General features: G+C 39.5%; 1 protein-coding gene across 2 annotated transcripts in view; it reads right to left on the bottom strand.

Moving 5' to 3' along the window:
* The window catches only part of LOC126871665 (glutamate receptor 1), a 336,987-nt gene extending 319,704 nt beyond the window's left edge, over positions 1-17,283 (bottom strand). Inside the window, exon 1 of one of the 2 annotated variants that reach the window (XM_050630705.1) lies at positions 16,983-17,283. In XM_050630705.1, coding sequence (XP_050486662.1) covers positions 16,983-17,205 — 223 coding nt within the window. In that variant the 5' untranslated portion in view covers positions 17,206-17,283. The remainder of the gene's footprint in view (positions 1-16,982) is intronic. The other variant, XM_050630714.1, reaches the window with a different exon arrangement.
* Between the last annotated feature and the right edge of the window lie 1,071 nt (positions 17,284-18,354).

Below are 18,354 nucleotides of genomic sequence, written 5' to 3'. Positions count from 1 at the left end.
TTCGAATTTAAAACCACGCGAGTGATTGCCTGATCTTCGCAACAGCAAAATGTAAAAACATTCAATTGCATTTGTCCAATTTCGATTTTTAAAATGAAAGAAAGAAGAAGACTGTGTATGTAGCAACATGAATTTCACTTGTGGAGGATGTTTGGTTCGCTCGTTTAAATGACGAGATTACTCGATGTCGAAACCGTCAAATATATTTTTAAATAATTATAAATACAGAGCGAACCGTAGATTGCTCGATACTGGTCGTTAAAAGACTTGGTACTCCGAGGCAAAACAACAGCGTGGCTCGAATTATCCTTTAACTCATGTACCGCTATACACTTATCACATCTCTAATTCTCTTCGCTAGCTTCCAGAGATTAACGTCGTTGTATCCTTTTTCTCGTCTGCTTGCCACTATTATTCGGCCGATTCGAGAAGTTTTATACCGCGACACATTTTTACGGTAAAACGTTGTCGAACACGTTCCTTCGAACATTTGAGAAGCAAAAACAAGCTCGGCAATATAATTTGTCGAGAACTGGCGCCCACGTTCCTTCCCGTTCTCAATACTTTCCACATCCTTCCACCGTTTCGTCCTTTTTCTTTTTACGATTTTTCCGCCTTCCACCCTTTTCAACGGGGGCATACATGCATGCCAACGGGAAACTTTCCCAGGTTTTAGTACGATACAAAACAATTCCCGGATCCACAGTACCCCTTTCCATGGCACGATCAGTTGGCCACCTTCTCGCGTTCGAACCTACTTCCACGTTACTTCGACTCTTTCCACTTCGCCTCGATTTTCCACGCGCCCTGCTTCGATACAGATTCCAAAACAGTTCTTGGCTCGGCTGCAGCGCCGTTATTCCCATCCCGTTTTGAATATAACACGGCCTACTTCGCGATTCATAAGGCAAACTACGCGTATGAATTCGCATTACTCGAACAGCGACTTGGATAATCGTCGAAATTTCTTCGCATTACCGTATCTGATAAACGCTCACGATTGTGCACTCGACCGTATACCGGTGATCCACTTTCCAAGAATAATTGTCTCTGGTTTCGAATTGTGGAATAGACGACGCTTCCCAAAAGAAGACGTAAATGAGTTGGAAGAAGAAAAGTGAAATAACCGGAGATCGCAAGAGAAAGCTATGAGAGGTGTATCTTTGTTATTTTTTAATGTCACTTTGCGTTTTATACACGAAGAGACTGATTTTAATACGGTGAAATAAAAAGGTGATCCATAGATGTAATTCTTAAACGTAACCGATTAATTCACTGTCAAAGGTACAATTTGACGAAGACCACGTGGCACAGAATATGAACAGTTGATCCTTGATAATTCTCTGATTTTTGTACGTAAGTGTTTTGATATGAAATAACGTAATATGTTCGAAGATATAAATCGTTTGTGAGTAAGCATCAGACCCGTGATGTTTTGTAAGAAACGAATATTGTAATAATTCTAGTCTTCGTGATATTTCTTAAACATTCAAAATGATTAAAAACGTATCGAATTTGAAAATTCTTCTTTGCTCCAAAATACGAGCAAATTCGATTTATCGCGTTTTTCATTCGCAACCTTCGATTATTAAGGCGATATCTACTTTGATATTACGACGAGAAATATTTCGAAAATTTCGAAGACCCGAAAAACACGAATTTAATTCTAAAACCAAGGAAAAAAGTCAATTTTAATAACATAGAATCGATTGGCACTGTACTGAATTTAAAAACTGCCTCCCTGTGATGTATTATAGAAAATGAAACTGATGCTCCTCTTCTGTATTCCTCGAATCTCAGTGATAAACGAAACGAGCAGGATTTTCTAATTAAAATTTTTAATAATCTACGAAGAAACTCGAAGAAAATTTCACGTGCGAAGCTAACTAAATGCACGCACGTAGTTTTCTACGTAAGTATTTTACTTTTCAGTGGATCGTTAAAATTCGGTTTAGCGCTTTCTCGTTTTTCTCGCATGCAACTTACCAGCGTCAAGTCTAAAAGTAAATTCTGCCTCGACCTCTTTTGCCTCTTATCGTGGCTCCGTTTCGTTCTTTGAATAGCAGCGGGAGCAATGAAAATGATTAAACGCCAAGTCGCAAAGCCACCCTAATCCAGCGTCAAACGTGAAATCGGAGTTCGGTTAGCGGGTTCTTGCCTTTGTACAAGTTAAACGCCAAATCTTGCATGTGTATAAATAGAAATGGCTATCCTAGGCTCGAGATTCATTAATCTTTTCTATTTGCCTTGCACTTTTTTTTTGTATCTTTTTTCAAAGTAAGGCAAATCTATGCTATCGTTCAGAAGTACATTTCCACTCAAAAGCCTTAGAACACCTACTTTTAAGAAAACTTCAATGTATAATACACATATAAACTAAGTATGCGCCATTCATATTGACATTGACATATACAGGGTGGTTGGTAACAAGCGGAAAGGGGGTGATTCTACGCGAAAAATGAGGTCGAAAATATAGAATAAAAATTTTTCGTTTGAGGCTTTGTTTTCGAGAAAATCGACTTTGAATTTTCGCTCGGTACGCGTGCACTTTATCGCGTCTCGTTATAACGGATCTCACTGTAGATAGTTGCCTCGATGGAAAAATTAAAAAAAAAATTTTATTCTATATTTTCCAGTTACCACCAGTTACCAACCACCCTGTATAACTTCTTTTATGTTCAACTTAAATGGACTGTTGACAATTATTTTCTTTTCGTAATATTTTTCGTAATATTTTTGTTGAAGTGGTCACCACTTCTAAGAAAACTCTACATCTGGTTTTTTTTAGTTTTCTCAAGCACTGAAGCCATTGACAGCGTATAGACAAAAGACTGCGACGAAGGCAGACCATAAACAATAAACAGGGAACGTTGGCTTCGGGGTTTTCAGTTATAGGGTAACACTGCTAGCGTGCGGATCTGGACCAGCTCAAATTGTATTCTTACTTCTAATTACACTTCTGTATTAAAATATATTTTTTACCTTACAATTTATCCGCGAGTTTCTCTGTTTATACATCAAATAACCTTCAACAATTTTTAATCGCGGGTGTATGTGGACACTTGCCCTTTTTTGATATGGTGTAATTTATTGGTAAATTTACAAACAATGAGTCTTATTACTCAACGAATTGATTAGGTTATCCGAAATGTTTCTTTCGTTTTATAAGGAAATAATAGACGCGCAGTGTTTTCTGTTTTATATTAGTTCATTGAATTATGCACGAACATAATAATAGAAATAGAACGAAATTGATCATACCTAATTCAATAAAATAATATAAAACAGAAATTGTTGTTCATCTATTATACTTCTCGTTTAGTTATTAAACCATTGATAAGATAGAAAAGATGTTCCAAATTGATGGAAAGACTATCGTGACTAGTTGTAATAATATTTAAAACCGGTTAACATGCTTCAACGAATTTACTATTTAATTTCAATATGCTAGTGGCAGGATTGTAATTAAACAATTTAAATTTCAGGCGAGGTACATTAATAATATTTGTTGATTCCATGAAATATGCTATATGGTATTATATGAATACATATTACATATCAATATCGTATTGCATAAGTACAGACAATAGCAGATATTTATTAATTTATCAATTCTTACATTTTTGTAACATTCTTATATTGTTTCTACGAATAGACCAAAGTGTTTAAACGTTTAAGAACGACAGTGCACGTTAACGTTTTCGAAATGGGGACAGTACGACGTGACGAAAGCAAAAAATGAAAGAACGAAGAAAGAGAAAAAAGGTAGATCGTACGATGTTAAAATTCGGCTGCAGACACAACGAATGCATGAAATTTTCATATGGTACAAAAGAAAAGCCGGATAAAGCTTCGGCGCCCTTTTGCATTCTCATACTGAATCGCTTTCTCGTCACCAGCTACCCTACATCCCCAACATTTCCACGATTCGCAACATTCCGTGTGCAGTGAAAATGATTAAACGCCACCATGAGTCTCAGCGATGCCGCACTAATCCGGCGTTAAAGGCAAAACCAGAGTCAACTTTGGGACTGTAACTTGCGAGTTACCCTCCCATTACATACGTAAAACATGAAGCGTACAACATGAAACACGAAACAGCCCGCATGCATTCGTGTAAGCGCATACGCAAAACCGTTCTCCCGGACCCACGTCTCCCTATAATTATCGCTTTATTTTCTCTACATCTCCTACCCAAACCTTTCTAGCCATCCTTGTGCCTCATCCTCGTCCTAACGTTCCTTTTAACCTATATACCTTACATTGAATCATCTACATTATCAGAAAAGTGACTAGAATTACAATTTAATGGAAATACTGAAATGTTGTCTTGCTAGAGAATTTGCGCTAAATGTCTTCGTCATTAAATGCATCTACATTAGGGGAATTTTCATTTTGATGTTAAGCAAACCTGTACGTTACCGTATCAAAGATATAAACTTCAAAGACAGTGTAAAATGAAACTATTTATAGAAGAGATTCAAAATTCTAGATCTCATACCATTCGATGCACAATATCGAAGGATTTAATAGATTCTAATATTCGTGTACTTATTCTTTCTCTTGTCGCATATTCTCATTCTCTTTTATTTGCTCCAAATAAACTACGTGAACATTTACAGACACATTGTCGTTCAAGACAACCAATCCATTAACTCGAGCGTAATGTAAGCGACATAATTAAAATCTTCAATGGTGATGCACTCTTCCTTCTTCCTAACCTCGGACTCTGCTTTTCTACAAATTTATCCTTGCCATTTGAAAGTTAGTCGCATGAAATTTATATTCCTACGATCGTATAAGGAAATAGTTATTCAATTTAATCAAAATGCTAAATTTACTTCGTAAACTTGGAATAGAAGTTTCCCTTGTACGAGAGGTCGGAGGTAAAGGTGGCGAATAAATAAGAAACGGGAAGATTTCATAGGCAAAAAGACACCTATAAAGCAATCGTGAAAACATATAAATAATTCTACAATTTTGCATCATTCGCGAACGAAATTGTTCGAAATCATACACAATGAATTTTACCGTCCTGAGAGGTGCATTAAGACTACGGAATATTAAACGTTCTGCGATCTACGAGCCTCTATGTTTCTCTATTCTATTCCATTTTCTCTTAATACAGCCACCTACACGTCGCTTTGTAACAGTGCGACGTAACAAACTATTTCTACGATCCTGTTATCATCTTTCCGGCTCTGAGGACATTCGTACAGGGACCGTCGGAGATAAAATGACGAACAAGAACAGGATTAATGGGCCATCGTATCACGCACAGTGGGCGATAAAATACCGTAGGAAATATCTCTTGGTGGCGAGTTCGAGCCATCCATGGAATTTACTCTCCACGACATCCATTATCTTAGATAATCTTCGCTGGAGTAAAGGTCGCCGAATGGACACTATTCCAGTTTCACCTCGTTCACGATTTCCCAACAAAAGTTACGATGCCAACTGAATTCCCTAAACCTAACCTGAAACCGTTGCTCGTTGAATCTAAGACCGGTGAATATAAGAACAGAGATGCTTCAAGTTTTACATAATCTCTGCGTTTAATATTAAAAAGCTACACCTTTTGAGGGTTTCGCGACAAAAAGTCGGATCGAACGGTCGGCTATGGATAAAGGAAGAGTGGAAAAAGCTGCAAAGTCAACTTGTATTCTTTGACGACTCCAATACTCGAGGGAAGGGAACGCGTATAAGAAGGTTCCTTGCGTGTCCTGACATATAAATAGGAATATCGCGAACCGAAGAAGAGGGTGAACCACGCAAGGCTACTATATAGAAATAAGCTAGACGGCACACCCCTGTCAAGTTCTTAAACCGCAGCGGTCTGCCAAGTGGGATTCTGGTCGTTCCGTGAATCCACGAGGTAACTCGTAACAGAGTCACCAAAGCGAAGAATTACGATTGGGACGTTGGATTTTCTTAAATTTCGAGAAGTTGTTCGATGCGAGACGCGGTGAATATCGATGATATTCTTACCTGCTTGTGGTCACTGTTATCATACCTACGTCAAATGCTATTAGGATGAATAATAAATTTGCTCGCGTCCCTCTGGGAGAACGCAATTATTGTATTAATTTTGTACACGTAAAATATATCCAACCTTGTAACGTATTATATTGATCGTATTACTATTTATAATTGCGTTGGATAGTTTACGTATCTTATTACTGTAAAATTTCTGGCGAAATAGATTTACAGTGAGATGGTAGAAATAATCTTATGTTAAAGAAGATATTAAGCCTTATTTCCAGAACTCTGGAATCAATAGGAGCAAAAGTAGATCATTTCCTTCCTTCTCTTTTTACCCTCTTTCCATTCTTCCCGTCTTCTTTTTAATTCCTTCGAGATATAAAGATCCCTCATTTTCACAAAAAAAGAGAAGAGGCGAAACATCATATATCATTAAAAAGTCAGAAGAACCTAAAATAACTTAAGATTAACCTGGTCTATAATTATGAAACTTTTAATCCGCGTCAAACAAAACCTTATTATTATATTATTTAGGATTCATCGCGTGCCCAACGCGGATACATCTTTTAATGGATGTTGGTATAAAAATCGGAAGATCTTTCGGACGGAAGCCGACCGGTTGCGTTTCTTATCCCGACTTTAATTAAATTCCAAAGAATCGAAAGTAAGGAAAAGTTCTCAGCGGCAGTTACCGAACGGCTCAGCCACGCAGGTTTTAATAACCGTCCCGGATCTCCAGGCCAAGAAGAAGCTGGCAAATGGCTGTACGGCGTAGCTGCTGGCTGTGGAAGTCGAATAGAGAGAAGAGTATCCGAGCTCGACGAAGTCAAGCATCGATCTCTCTGCTTGTATCCTACTCTAACTTCGTCTCTTCTATCTCCCTATATCTATCCCTGTTCAGCCCTTCTCCAATTTCTTTTCGTTACTCTTTCGTTCTTAGAATCACCGTCTCTGCCTCGGAAGACTCGAACGTGTCTTATATCTATCTCTATCCCTTTCCATCTCTTCTTCATATAGTTACACCTATACCATCCTCCTCCATTTCGCTATCTTCTCCGTCTTTCCTCGCTGCGACACGTCTATCTACTTATCTATCTCCCCGTGTCTCGTTATGTCCGTCTATTCGCCGTTTCTCTACTTCAGTATTCACCCCTTCGTCACGTTTTTTTCATTGCCTCGTAGCAGCCAGCCTGTCTCTGCTCCGCAGACAGTCGATACACGATGTTATCGCACGATCTTAAAGCATCATTTTCTAAGAACACCCTCTTACTTCGACTCGTGAATTTCATATACATACATGTAAAGTGTTAAAAAGAAGGGAGGCTACGTGAAGATCGGAGAAGGAATCGCTATATAATTCAACTAGTGTCTCGCGAGTAGCGTTGAATTATTCAACTTCGTGAACCCTGCGGATTTTCGTTCAATGCTCCCTCAGATTCGTCCGTATCGTTAAATACAACGCGAGTTGTTTGCGCTCATCAAGTAGATCGACTCGAGCGCGAGATGACGCTTGTACCGTACGCGAAAGAATTATATGAATATTATTTTATTAACATCCATTAATAATTAAGAATGAAAAAAAAGATGTCTAACGAGCTTATAGTACTTAGCCAGAAGAATAAAAGTAAAACTCATTTACAAGGTCGAATGCTCTTAAATAAGAATGATTTTACGTACAAAGTATCGTTCTTGTGATTTACATTGACTACAAGCTTTTTGTTTTTTTCGATGGATATTATAAGACCTTAAGGTCGCAGACCTTTCTTTTTTTAACACCCTGAAAATCTGTCTCTCTCTCTCTCTCTATCTTGTGTCGCCTTGTTCTTCCTTTTTAGCTGTTCCCCCGGTTCGTCTTTTTCTCGTACGATGACACGCTTATCTCGAGTAAAAATTTTTCGCGGGCGTACACACCGTAGCCGCAAAAGCGACTAAAAACAGTTTCTTTTTCGGAGAGTCGCGTAACTGCGTGCTTGAGTTTCGTAACGACCCGCGCTGTTCTCGGTGAAAACATCAAAGCGAAGTATCTCTTTCGCGAGATAAATATCCAAGATAGAAAAATTCTAGATTCTTTTCATCTTTCTTCGCGTTGCTCTTACGTTGTAAGGAAACGGGGCAACGTTAATTCGACGTTACACGGACATTTTATGCAGAATTGCGAGTCACAAGATTTCAATGTAACGCGTCAGAAATACAGCTGGAGTAGCGACGCGTTAAACAAACACAAATCGGCGGATGGTGTGCGGGTCAGTGTCGAAGATAACGTTATTCCCTAGTCGAATTAATATGGAAACAGTGGCGACGTACATGCCACTTTGCCTACTGAAAATCCTATTTGATTAATGCCAGGTGTAATCATCGGTCGTGTAACATTAGGATTGCTTTGATGTCCGCATTGTATAATGTAAAAGTCATCTCGTAAACCAAACGTCGATGGATAAACATGCTTACATTTGGACATTCCAATTATCCTTCGACTCCACCCTTTTCGTTAGAATTCTATTTCAATCTCGTCGTTTTCATCTGTATTTTTAATTCTAATTGTTCTCCCTTCTTGCAATCTTTTTACACGCAGTGTATATCGAACATATCGTAAGACTATAAATTTACATAAAAACTACGAAGCAGCTCGAGCTTCATCTAAGGATTTACTACCTAGTCACCTCGATAAATCAAGAAATTACCCTCCATTTGTTTCCATCATCTTTCTGCCTCTTGCCTCTTTCCTTAAATTTTTTAAACCTCTTCCACCTTCGCGAACGTTCGTCTTGAGTCTTGACAGGGCACGTGGAAATATAAAATAGTCGATCGTCGAATTGTTCGTCGTCTCAATTAACAAAACGATCTCGCGTAGTTAATCGCTGCAAGACCATTACGGAACACTCGTGTGACGTAACAACGAACAACGAATACGAACGGTAACTTGAATTACCAAGTCGTATAAAGGACGTTTTGCAAAAAATTTGTCACAACTACGTCACTCGATCAAATTGAAGAAGAAGAATTTCTCGTCTCTCTCGAAAGGTATCCTATGCCGGAAAATGGATAGAAAAAATGTAATACCACTTTGCGAGACAACAGTGACCGTGAGACAAGACGTATGTATGACCTATCGTACAGCTACATCACTGAACGTATCTTTCGTAACAGCAAGACGACATCGGCTGAAAACCCTCAGGATGCTTTCCACCGAAGACATACCCATCTCTATGTGGAAAAGCGGCTCGGTAATATCGGATTACTCTTGGTCGTGTCTGATGCTTCTACGTACTATTGCTACGTTGCTCGTAATGGCAGGTGTATTCCGCCTCCGCGATACGGCAAAGCTCGTGTGCAATGGTAGGGTAACATTATTTTCCGATACAGATATACGTTCCATTGACACTGACGATCACACAGCAGAAACGACACTGCGGAACGTCGAAACACGTTTAAAATGCTCTCACATAAATATTTCGCTCTTCTGCATACAGATACGTTAACGTTCGCTCTTCTTCGAGTTGTTACTCAACGAGACTGGGGAGGAGATACATTTTATAACAAGAAATTTATCAATGATGTCTACTTGATGTATGTATATCGTAGAGCGTGTTTGATCAAAGATACGAGATAGAAGATTATATGATACAGGCGAAAAAGCTGTTATACGCTCTTGCACGAGGACAAGAGCAGGTTTCATGGATGGCGGGAATAAGTTGGTCGTATCTGGAATAAGCTTTGTTGTAGCGTAGCGACGCTCGGAATTCCTGTTGATACGTTGTAAATGGTCGTTGGGGTGTTACATGAGATAGTACATATCTGAATGCTCTCATTAACATTTCCCCCTGTTTTCATAGAAGATATTACGCGTAATTTGAACGCGTAACGTGAATTTCAAATAAAATATAAATATAAGAGGAAGATTCAAAGAAACGTACGATCGAAATATTAAGCTTTGTATTGATAAATATTTTTAATTAATAGCTTGTTGTTCAGAGTTGGCAAATATTATTTGAATTCGCTGTTGTTTCAGTCCTTTCGATATTATATGTGATTTGAATTGTCGTAGCACTTCGTCCTTGTCCGTTGATATGTTGCAAATCGAAGACTTTAAGTGTAAAACTACAGGAATAAAATTACGTCTCTTTTTATTTCCGTGTACTGTGTTTACCTTTCAATCGACACCCACATATTCCGAAGCAATCTAATCTGCCATCTAATTTTGTTTTATCCTCGAAAAAATGATAATCGCCTAAGCTTCTTTCAATTTCATAAAATACAGACTCGCGCTCGATCCAATTAATTTTATATCTCCAAATATCGTAGCAGTGTAACCGACTGAACGAAATTGTAAACAATTTCAATGACCGCGATGAAACCAACCCCAACGAAGCAATTAATGAATCTTATTAAAAAGACGTGTCTCGTGAATTGTAGGTAATTCCGTGAACTTGGATGGCAGATTTCTCCAGATCGGTGGCTTTAATGGCGAGTAACTTCGCAGGAATACAGACGATATTGTAAAGCACGCTTTAGAGAGATATCTCACGTGGTTGGCCGTCGTGTTCAAGCATAGTAGAATATGCGTCGATGGCCATACACGAGCCGGCGGTTTTGTCATTCTAATAGAGGAGCCAATGCATCAATTATAGAAACACAGCCGAGCCAGTCTCGCATTACACGGCCGCCGAATAACGCGGTCCGATTGCGCCCGATTATGTGAATAATAAATTGGCATTCGGATGCTATCGGTACCCGAGACATTCGCCGTTCAGAATGCCAACCTTTTGTACGGATTACTCTGTGCGCGAATTAGTATAATTCGCGAGGAAAGGTCAGGTACAACGCCGTGCCGATTCATAAACTGTATGGAATCGAATCGCGTCCACGGTATTTGTACCGTTAGGACTCGTCTGATGAATCGAAACAACAGAAATCGTCTCGTGAATATGAGTTTCGTTCGCAACTTTTTGAGAAAAACTTCGATAGTAATATACAAGAAGATCTTAACTTTGGCTTAAAGAATTCGTGACACATCGTGGATATATTTCTACCAGTGATTTATTCATTTTAAAAGTTGGAGAGTTAGCAAGGTACATTGAAGTAGTAGATACGTATATATAAGTATACATATACCTTACACGATTCCTACTTTTTCGTTATAGAAATTAATACGTAAAGAATAATAATTTGAAAGATTTTCTATAGTAAGTTAGTATTTCTAAGTAGTAACGTTGAAATATTTTGTTCGGTAATTTGAAATTCATCATACACAGCCTATGTTGTGATACTTTTACATCGATTAAAAATGATACTTTTCAGCTTTATAAAAAGTAACATTTTCTTTCGCTAAAACGTAGATCAAAGCATTATAATCGCAAACGATATAGTCGAAAACCAATTCTAAAATTGATCATTTTTTTTCGATACGTAGTTATCTCGGAAGAGACGCGTACATCAAGGATTCATTAAGGATTACGTTAAAAATTCTTCCATTTCACAGGTAAATCTCGCCACTCGAAAATAATCCATAACGGTATATACATATGCATAGAGTTACCGTGACGAAGTAGCAGCAAAATACTTTTTTCCACAGACACCTCGATCGAGCATTCATTCCGCCAGCCAATGCCCGGGAAACGCGGTAAAATTCGATTTCGTCGCAACGTGCGCGTTCTAGCAGCGAGAGGGAAATTCTTCAATGATGAACACGACGATACAGAAGCTACGAGCACATCGCCCTGTCTCTCTTGTCTGATAGCGGGCGTGCTATTAATCGCATTAGTCGGACGGTAGGTCGCTTGAGTGGTAGGTACCGCTACCTTCCTCTACAAAGGCATCGTACCTTTGCTCGCGTCGTTCGAGATGCTACTTGCCAGACGTTGCCAGCATGAACACAGCTGGAAGACAGAAATTTTCTGTTCTCATCGAATCAAAAGACTTCGCCCGACCACCCCATAGCCATTCTAATTCCATTTTGTCGACACGGAGATTCGAGAAGGAACCGCTACATAATTCACGCCAGTGTCTCGCAGCTACTTCGGTGCTGAATTTTTGGAATTTTCGTTTAATACTGGCAGAAATTCGCATTTCTTGCGTGGTACAGTACGAGTTCCTTGCATTCGTCAAGCAGATCGATTCGAATAGAAGACAACGTGCACTTGTACCGTGCACAAAACTATTGTACTATACGAAGATCACGGGAAAATATGATAAATCCATCTTTGTTAATTTTACGTGTATCATTATGACACTTTTATGCTAAGAAGAACTATTTGAATATGATACAGCGGAAAAAAGGAACAACCTGATAGATTTGAAGATATAAACTTGAAAATGGTACTGGTGATAAGCGTACGATGTTCTTATAAGAAACGAATAATATTAGTTTAGTTACCACGTGAATTTAATTTAACCGATATTAGTTATTAATATCGTTAAAGCATTCAGAAAGGTGACGAAAACATATATTTAATGCTAAAGTTAAATGCGAAGATAGATCTGACGTGGAATTGGTTAACAACATACAGAGTTTTAAAGTATATGGTGGCATACAAGAGAGAAAATGTAATTTATGTGTTACATCCGTAACCTTTGTACCATATATATGTATAGTATGAAAATCAAATGTTAAAGATCAAAGTAAATGAAATGTCAAAAAGGATTCGCTGATTTTTAATGCTTTATGGATGATGTTTGCCAGGATTATTGTCGTGTTTGTATTCATAGTACCTACTTTGTGCGAACAAATTGATGTAGTATGGATCTTTGCGTACAATGGGGAAATACGGCTATATGATTCCTTTGTCCGCCGTATAAGCGTCTTTAGTGGATAGACAAGACAAGTACGAAGAAGGTGCATTTTATTTTCAAATAAAATACAAATCTCACAAAGCGCGCGTTTTACGAAGGATTTAATGTTAAAATTTCGACTAATTTCATTGGAAAGCTCTGTCGAAAAAAGCTGGCGCTAATTGGACGAGCTCGGAACGTTAAGATAACGAAATACTGTTTGTAACTGAAAATTTTTAAGTTGTATGGAAGGTAAAAAGCCGAGGTGGTTGCCACGAAAAGTGAGTGTAATGGAATTTTTTCGCGTCTTCTTTGTTCATCAGCGTAAAAGCATCGTACACGACGTAAGTAAAATTCGCAATTAAGTTCTACTGCTTAAAAAGTCTACTCTTCTATACGTTGAACCTTGACCGCGATTCCGCCACAGTGCACTCTACACGAGGTGAAAACGAACCTCCGACGCGTCAAGCTTTCCCTTGACGACCGAACTGGTTCCCCTGAATTTTAAAGTATACCAGAGAACGCTAATGATCCCCAGCAAACAATTTTGTTTATATAGACACCGTGTATAACGCGATGACAAAGATAGTAAATATAATTATTTACATTTACACAAATTTTGTACAGCATAAAACTTGAAAATCGTGTTTGTCATAAAGAAATCTAATTATTTCCATTGACGACTTATCTTACATTGTACACTTCAATCACCAACTTCTGCATCTTAAGATTCAACATACTCAATTGAATTTCTTCAGAAGTTACGACTCTTATATGTCTCTTTCGGCAAACATACCAAGTATTCCGATAGACTGGAAGAAACAGCGTACCGTGGAAGTACGCGTGGCGCGACCGCGTGGACAACAATCCACCGCAAGTGTATTTTAATCCGGCGATTTATATCGGAATACGTAATGTACGTGCGACGTGACGTCGACCAGGAATCGGCTGAGAACTCTCTTAAAACTCCCTGCAACGAGCGACTCGGGTGAATCGGGGTGGACGAGGGGCGAGGACGGGTATCATAAGCGAGGTCAAGTACCGATGACGCGTTCCGTTGATATATTTTCGCCGCGGTCTTTCGCATAATTCCGTAAAAATATACAGAGCGAGTGGTGGTGAAGTGGTAGAGAGCGCCCTTCGAGTAGCAAAGAAAGCCGCCGTGCGCTGTATAACTTGGCAAGGCAACGAACCTTCCAACTATCCTCATCCTCCTCCAACGTCACCACCACCTCTCGTGCCACGACCTCCTCCTCGCCTTTTCGTCGACTTAGCCGGTAGTTCTCTACCTACATACCTACACGAGTGGAAGAAAGACACCGCCATTTCTATAGGCATTCATCATTCACTCTTCGCTCAACGTTCCTCTCTTCCTCCGCCTCGTTCTCTGTCTCTCGCGCATTCTTTCCTCCCCTTGCTCGGCGCCCTCTTACATCAACCACTGTTTCTGTATTTGTTCGTCTCACTCTCGCGTCCACTTTCTCCGTTCCCTTTCCACCCTCGCGCGAGACATCTCGCTCGCTTCTTCTCCGTCTTACCCTTGCCCACGGCGTTTTCACCCGCGGCCGCCACGCTTTCCTTCTCTCCATAGTCATTTCCCACAACTTCTAGCGTTACGCAGCTGAGATGCGCATTGACGGTAATCTAGCAGGCTTTTAACCGAATATCACGCTTCTCCGTCGAGCGAGACATTGATGACCGATTTTTGAATCCCACCGGGAAATTATTGGCATTAAGAAGGAAGAGGGGAAAGAGAGTACGTAGAGTAAGTAGAGTAAGGGACAGACGGAAGAATGTTTCCGGCAAATTCTGTGGGGAATGAAACTTTTTGAGAGGATACCCTCTAGATAAGAATCGAAGACCATAGGTGAGAAATAGTTTGTATAGTTTGAGTCTGGTTCACGTGTATTTTGATCTTTTTGATATTCTGATTTCGATATTGGTACCTGGCTAATTTTAACGCTTTAATAATGGAATATTGCGAAGACATAAGGATTTCAAGTAATATGTAATTTGAATTATGTTAAATCAATAATGTAGGAATAATAACCAAAGCCTCTTTAACGCGTACGCTTGACCAGCGCCACATACGTGCGACGCTTTAAGATTAATCTGGATTTAATTTTTAGCTGCGAAATAAATGAACGCGTAACCGATGTGCTTGGTCAACAGAAAGAAATCTCAAAGTAATGTTTATAATAAAAATATATTGTATTATTAAAGATTCATAAAAGTAACGGAAACAAAATATGACGTGCGATAGACGTTAATGTTTTATTAAATTTTTATTGTTCGCGATAAATGTTTGATCGATAAAGTGTTAATACGGTGGATACTTGAAACTATCACTGTGTGGCAATATAAAAATTAAAAAGAGGGCTAACCTGATAAATCCATAAATGCACGTCTCTTAAAACTAACTATTAAATCTACGAAATCTTCCATGAAATGAACAATATAATTTCGTAATAATAATAAATAATAAGTATTCTTCGAGCAAATGACAAGTATATTTAATCTGGAAAACCAAATAAAAACACAGTATCGATAATATCGAATTAATTAACACGTTAAGTATCATACCACTGCTCTACGGTTCTACTGTAAAAACGAAAAATGTGATTTATCATGTTTCTCCCTATTTCCTATTGCGAATATTTTTTAACGTATTCCCCGTTTCCTTGTTTAATTACGCGCACTTTGTGTGCTCACAAACGTGTCGTTCAAACTTACGCTCCCAAGCGTCTATATGTACGATGGCGTCATTCGGTGGCAGAGTTAATATTAGGGTTGCTATAACGTTATATGAAATAACTTTAAACTCAGCTTAATTAAGTTGAAACTTCGACGTAAAGATTTCGATTTCGAGAAAATTATTTTAATTGGTGGTACCGAAACGATTTATGTAGATACTTGTGTATGTATGCTATTTGATAATTGAATTTCAATATATTTAGATTTATGATGATTTTCGTTCGTAGGAAATTAAAGAAACAAATTGTATGCCTGTTATGACATCGGATAAACGCCGCGGGTTTCGAAAAACGTGCTCAGTATTTTAAAACTTTTCAGTATTCTGTTCAACCAATGATTTTGAGATAAATAGCGAATATTTTTTTAATCGTGGTTATTTCAACCAGAAACGTAACCAATGATGGATTGATCAATCGGTACAATTCTATCACGGGTTTGCATTTCATGATTTCGCTATCAGATGGTTTACTCGAATCTATTCCCTCGTAAACACAGAGGCAAATACTAATTTAGCGTAACGGAAAAAAAATAGTAATAACGTAAATCGTAACATTTATATTAGTAATAATTTTGCTTTGTATTACTGAAATCGATGTTTAATTAAAAGCATGCAATGAAATAATACTTCGTATGTATGAGGCCACTTAACAAAAGGATACGTAATGCGAATTTAATACGTTTTATAATTTATTATTCGTTCTTTTCATTATTGTTTTCCGAACAATTGTACGTATGGATATAACAATATAATTCTACGTGATAAAGCATAACAAGCACGTCGTCACGACTAGAACGTTCGTACATGCGATTTATAAACATTTCAAATGGAACGTATTTCCCTTCGTTGCGAATTCAACCGAAAAGACTCGACGGTGAATGTTTTCATAATCACGACAAACTGTAATAACGCTACTGATTTTTATTTACTGTTTCTAGAAATAGCATGTAAGACGGGGGACAACAACAGAACTACGAGCTTCCGTCTCGAACTCTACCTGGATTGTTTACTTCGCTGCGATTACGCGTATTTTCATAAAAACAGAAAAGAAAACATATTAGTTTATCCAACGAACGAACGTATCAAACTCGAAGCACTGGGGATTCTAGGAACGACGACGATGATCGTTCGTTCGTTTTCATCGCATGAAAAACACGTTATTTACACGACCATCGCTTGCTTCCCCCTTTCACCTGCTCTCACGTCGTCAAAGAGAATCATGTGCAAAAGCTTTCACGCGGACCGTAGCAACTGCACATCAAGAACGCGGAGTATTTACTTCCAGCCAGCGTTGAATAGACACGTACGGGTCGACTCGAGTGCAACAACCCTCCATAACCGTTGGAGCAGTTGCACAACGTTCGACCAGCGATGTCGCGCAACGTGCCTCTGTCGTTGGCCGTACGACGCCCGTACGCGTGTTTCATGCCCACGGAATACTCGGGCGATTCGATAGAAAACACTCGATAGCTACACTCACCGATGGAGATCTTGTCCGGATACGCTGCTGGCAGCAAGATCATTAAAAGGCCCAAAGCGGTGGTCATGATGGTGGCAGTGGAAGCCGGCCTGATGATCGAAGAAGAACTCACGACGTTCCTGGTGTTTCCAAGCGCAGAAGACACGACACCGAGAAAAATCGTGGCGCGGCGTCGTCGCCGCGACGAGGGTGGTCCACCCGTTCCGTAAACAACCGGGAGCATCTTCCGTGCTCCGTGGTCTGACACAAACTGCCGTACTCCACTTGGCGTGAACTCGATCTCGCTTGAACCGCCCCAGCATCCCTCTCTTCCACGCTCTCGTGTCCCTCCCGCGTCACCCCGCGCCTACGACCAGTCGTCATTTAACCAGCCCTACCGCCCTTCTCTTCCCTACCCTTCGCTCCTCGTCTTCCCTCTCTTTCTTCCCTCCTCTGGCCTCTGCTGCTCTCCTCCTGCTACAGATCCCGGTCTCAGTGCCATCTCCACCAACCAACCCCGTTCTACACCCTCTCTACCTCGCGCCCTCTTTTCACCCTCTCACTCCCGTAACTACTTTTTCCCTCCTTCTCTATCATTCGTCTGCGAGAACCGGGAGCGCACGCTTAACGCGCATGTTACGACCCTAGCGCACCGCGCGCGTTCCCTACGTACGGCATTTCCTGTTACTTTCTATCGCGAATACCGATGCGCAGGAGCCAACGTTGCTCTGTCGGTACGTACGAACCGAATAAAAAAGATGGAACGTGCGGACATACACGGAATACGGCAAACGTTCCTGCGAAAGTGATAACAAGTTATGGAGCGGGTTATCGAATGTAAACATCGTGACACGCTACGAATCTGCTCGGAATGATGTTTATGTTACCGAACGAATTGTTTTGCTACCACTCCTACCAGCCCTCCCCCTCCTCTCGACCGCTGTTCACGATCACGATGTTTGCGCGCAATTGCTACGATCCAGCCACGCCACAGACTAACTGTGATTTCTTGCACCACGCCCGCGAAATGTTTACGCTGCACTAGATTGCGATAGCTTTTGGGATAGTTACTGTCTTTGTACGGATGCAAATTACGCTTTTACAAAAAAAAAAAAAAAAAAAATAAGTGCTGGCTGTTCGACGTTGCCGATAATTTTACTCCCGTTTATATAAACATGGCGGTTATAAAATTGGCGGGAAATTTCTGACGCATCTAACGGAATGAAATCTGAATAAATATATAAATATATATATATTATAGCTACTCTACAAGAATCGAGCATTTTATATAGAATATATTATGAAAGATTTTATACAGGATATATTTTATAAGATTCAAATATCAAGCGTAAAAATAACACGGTGTTACGTGACAAAGGAAAACGTCGATTTT

This window comes from Bombus huntii, chromosome 1 (assembly GCF_024542735.1).
Source record: "Bombus huntii isolate Logan2020A chromosome 1, iyBomHunt1.1, whole genome shotgun sequence".
Classification (NCBI taxonomy): domain Eukaryota; kingdom Metazoa; phylum Arthropoda; class Insecta; order Hymenoptera; family Apidae; genus Bombus; species Bombus huntii.
This window is presented reverse-complemented; position numbering and strand designations above follow the sequence as displayed.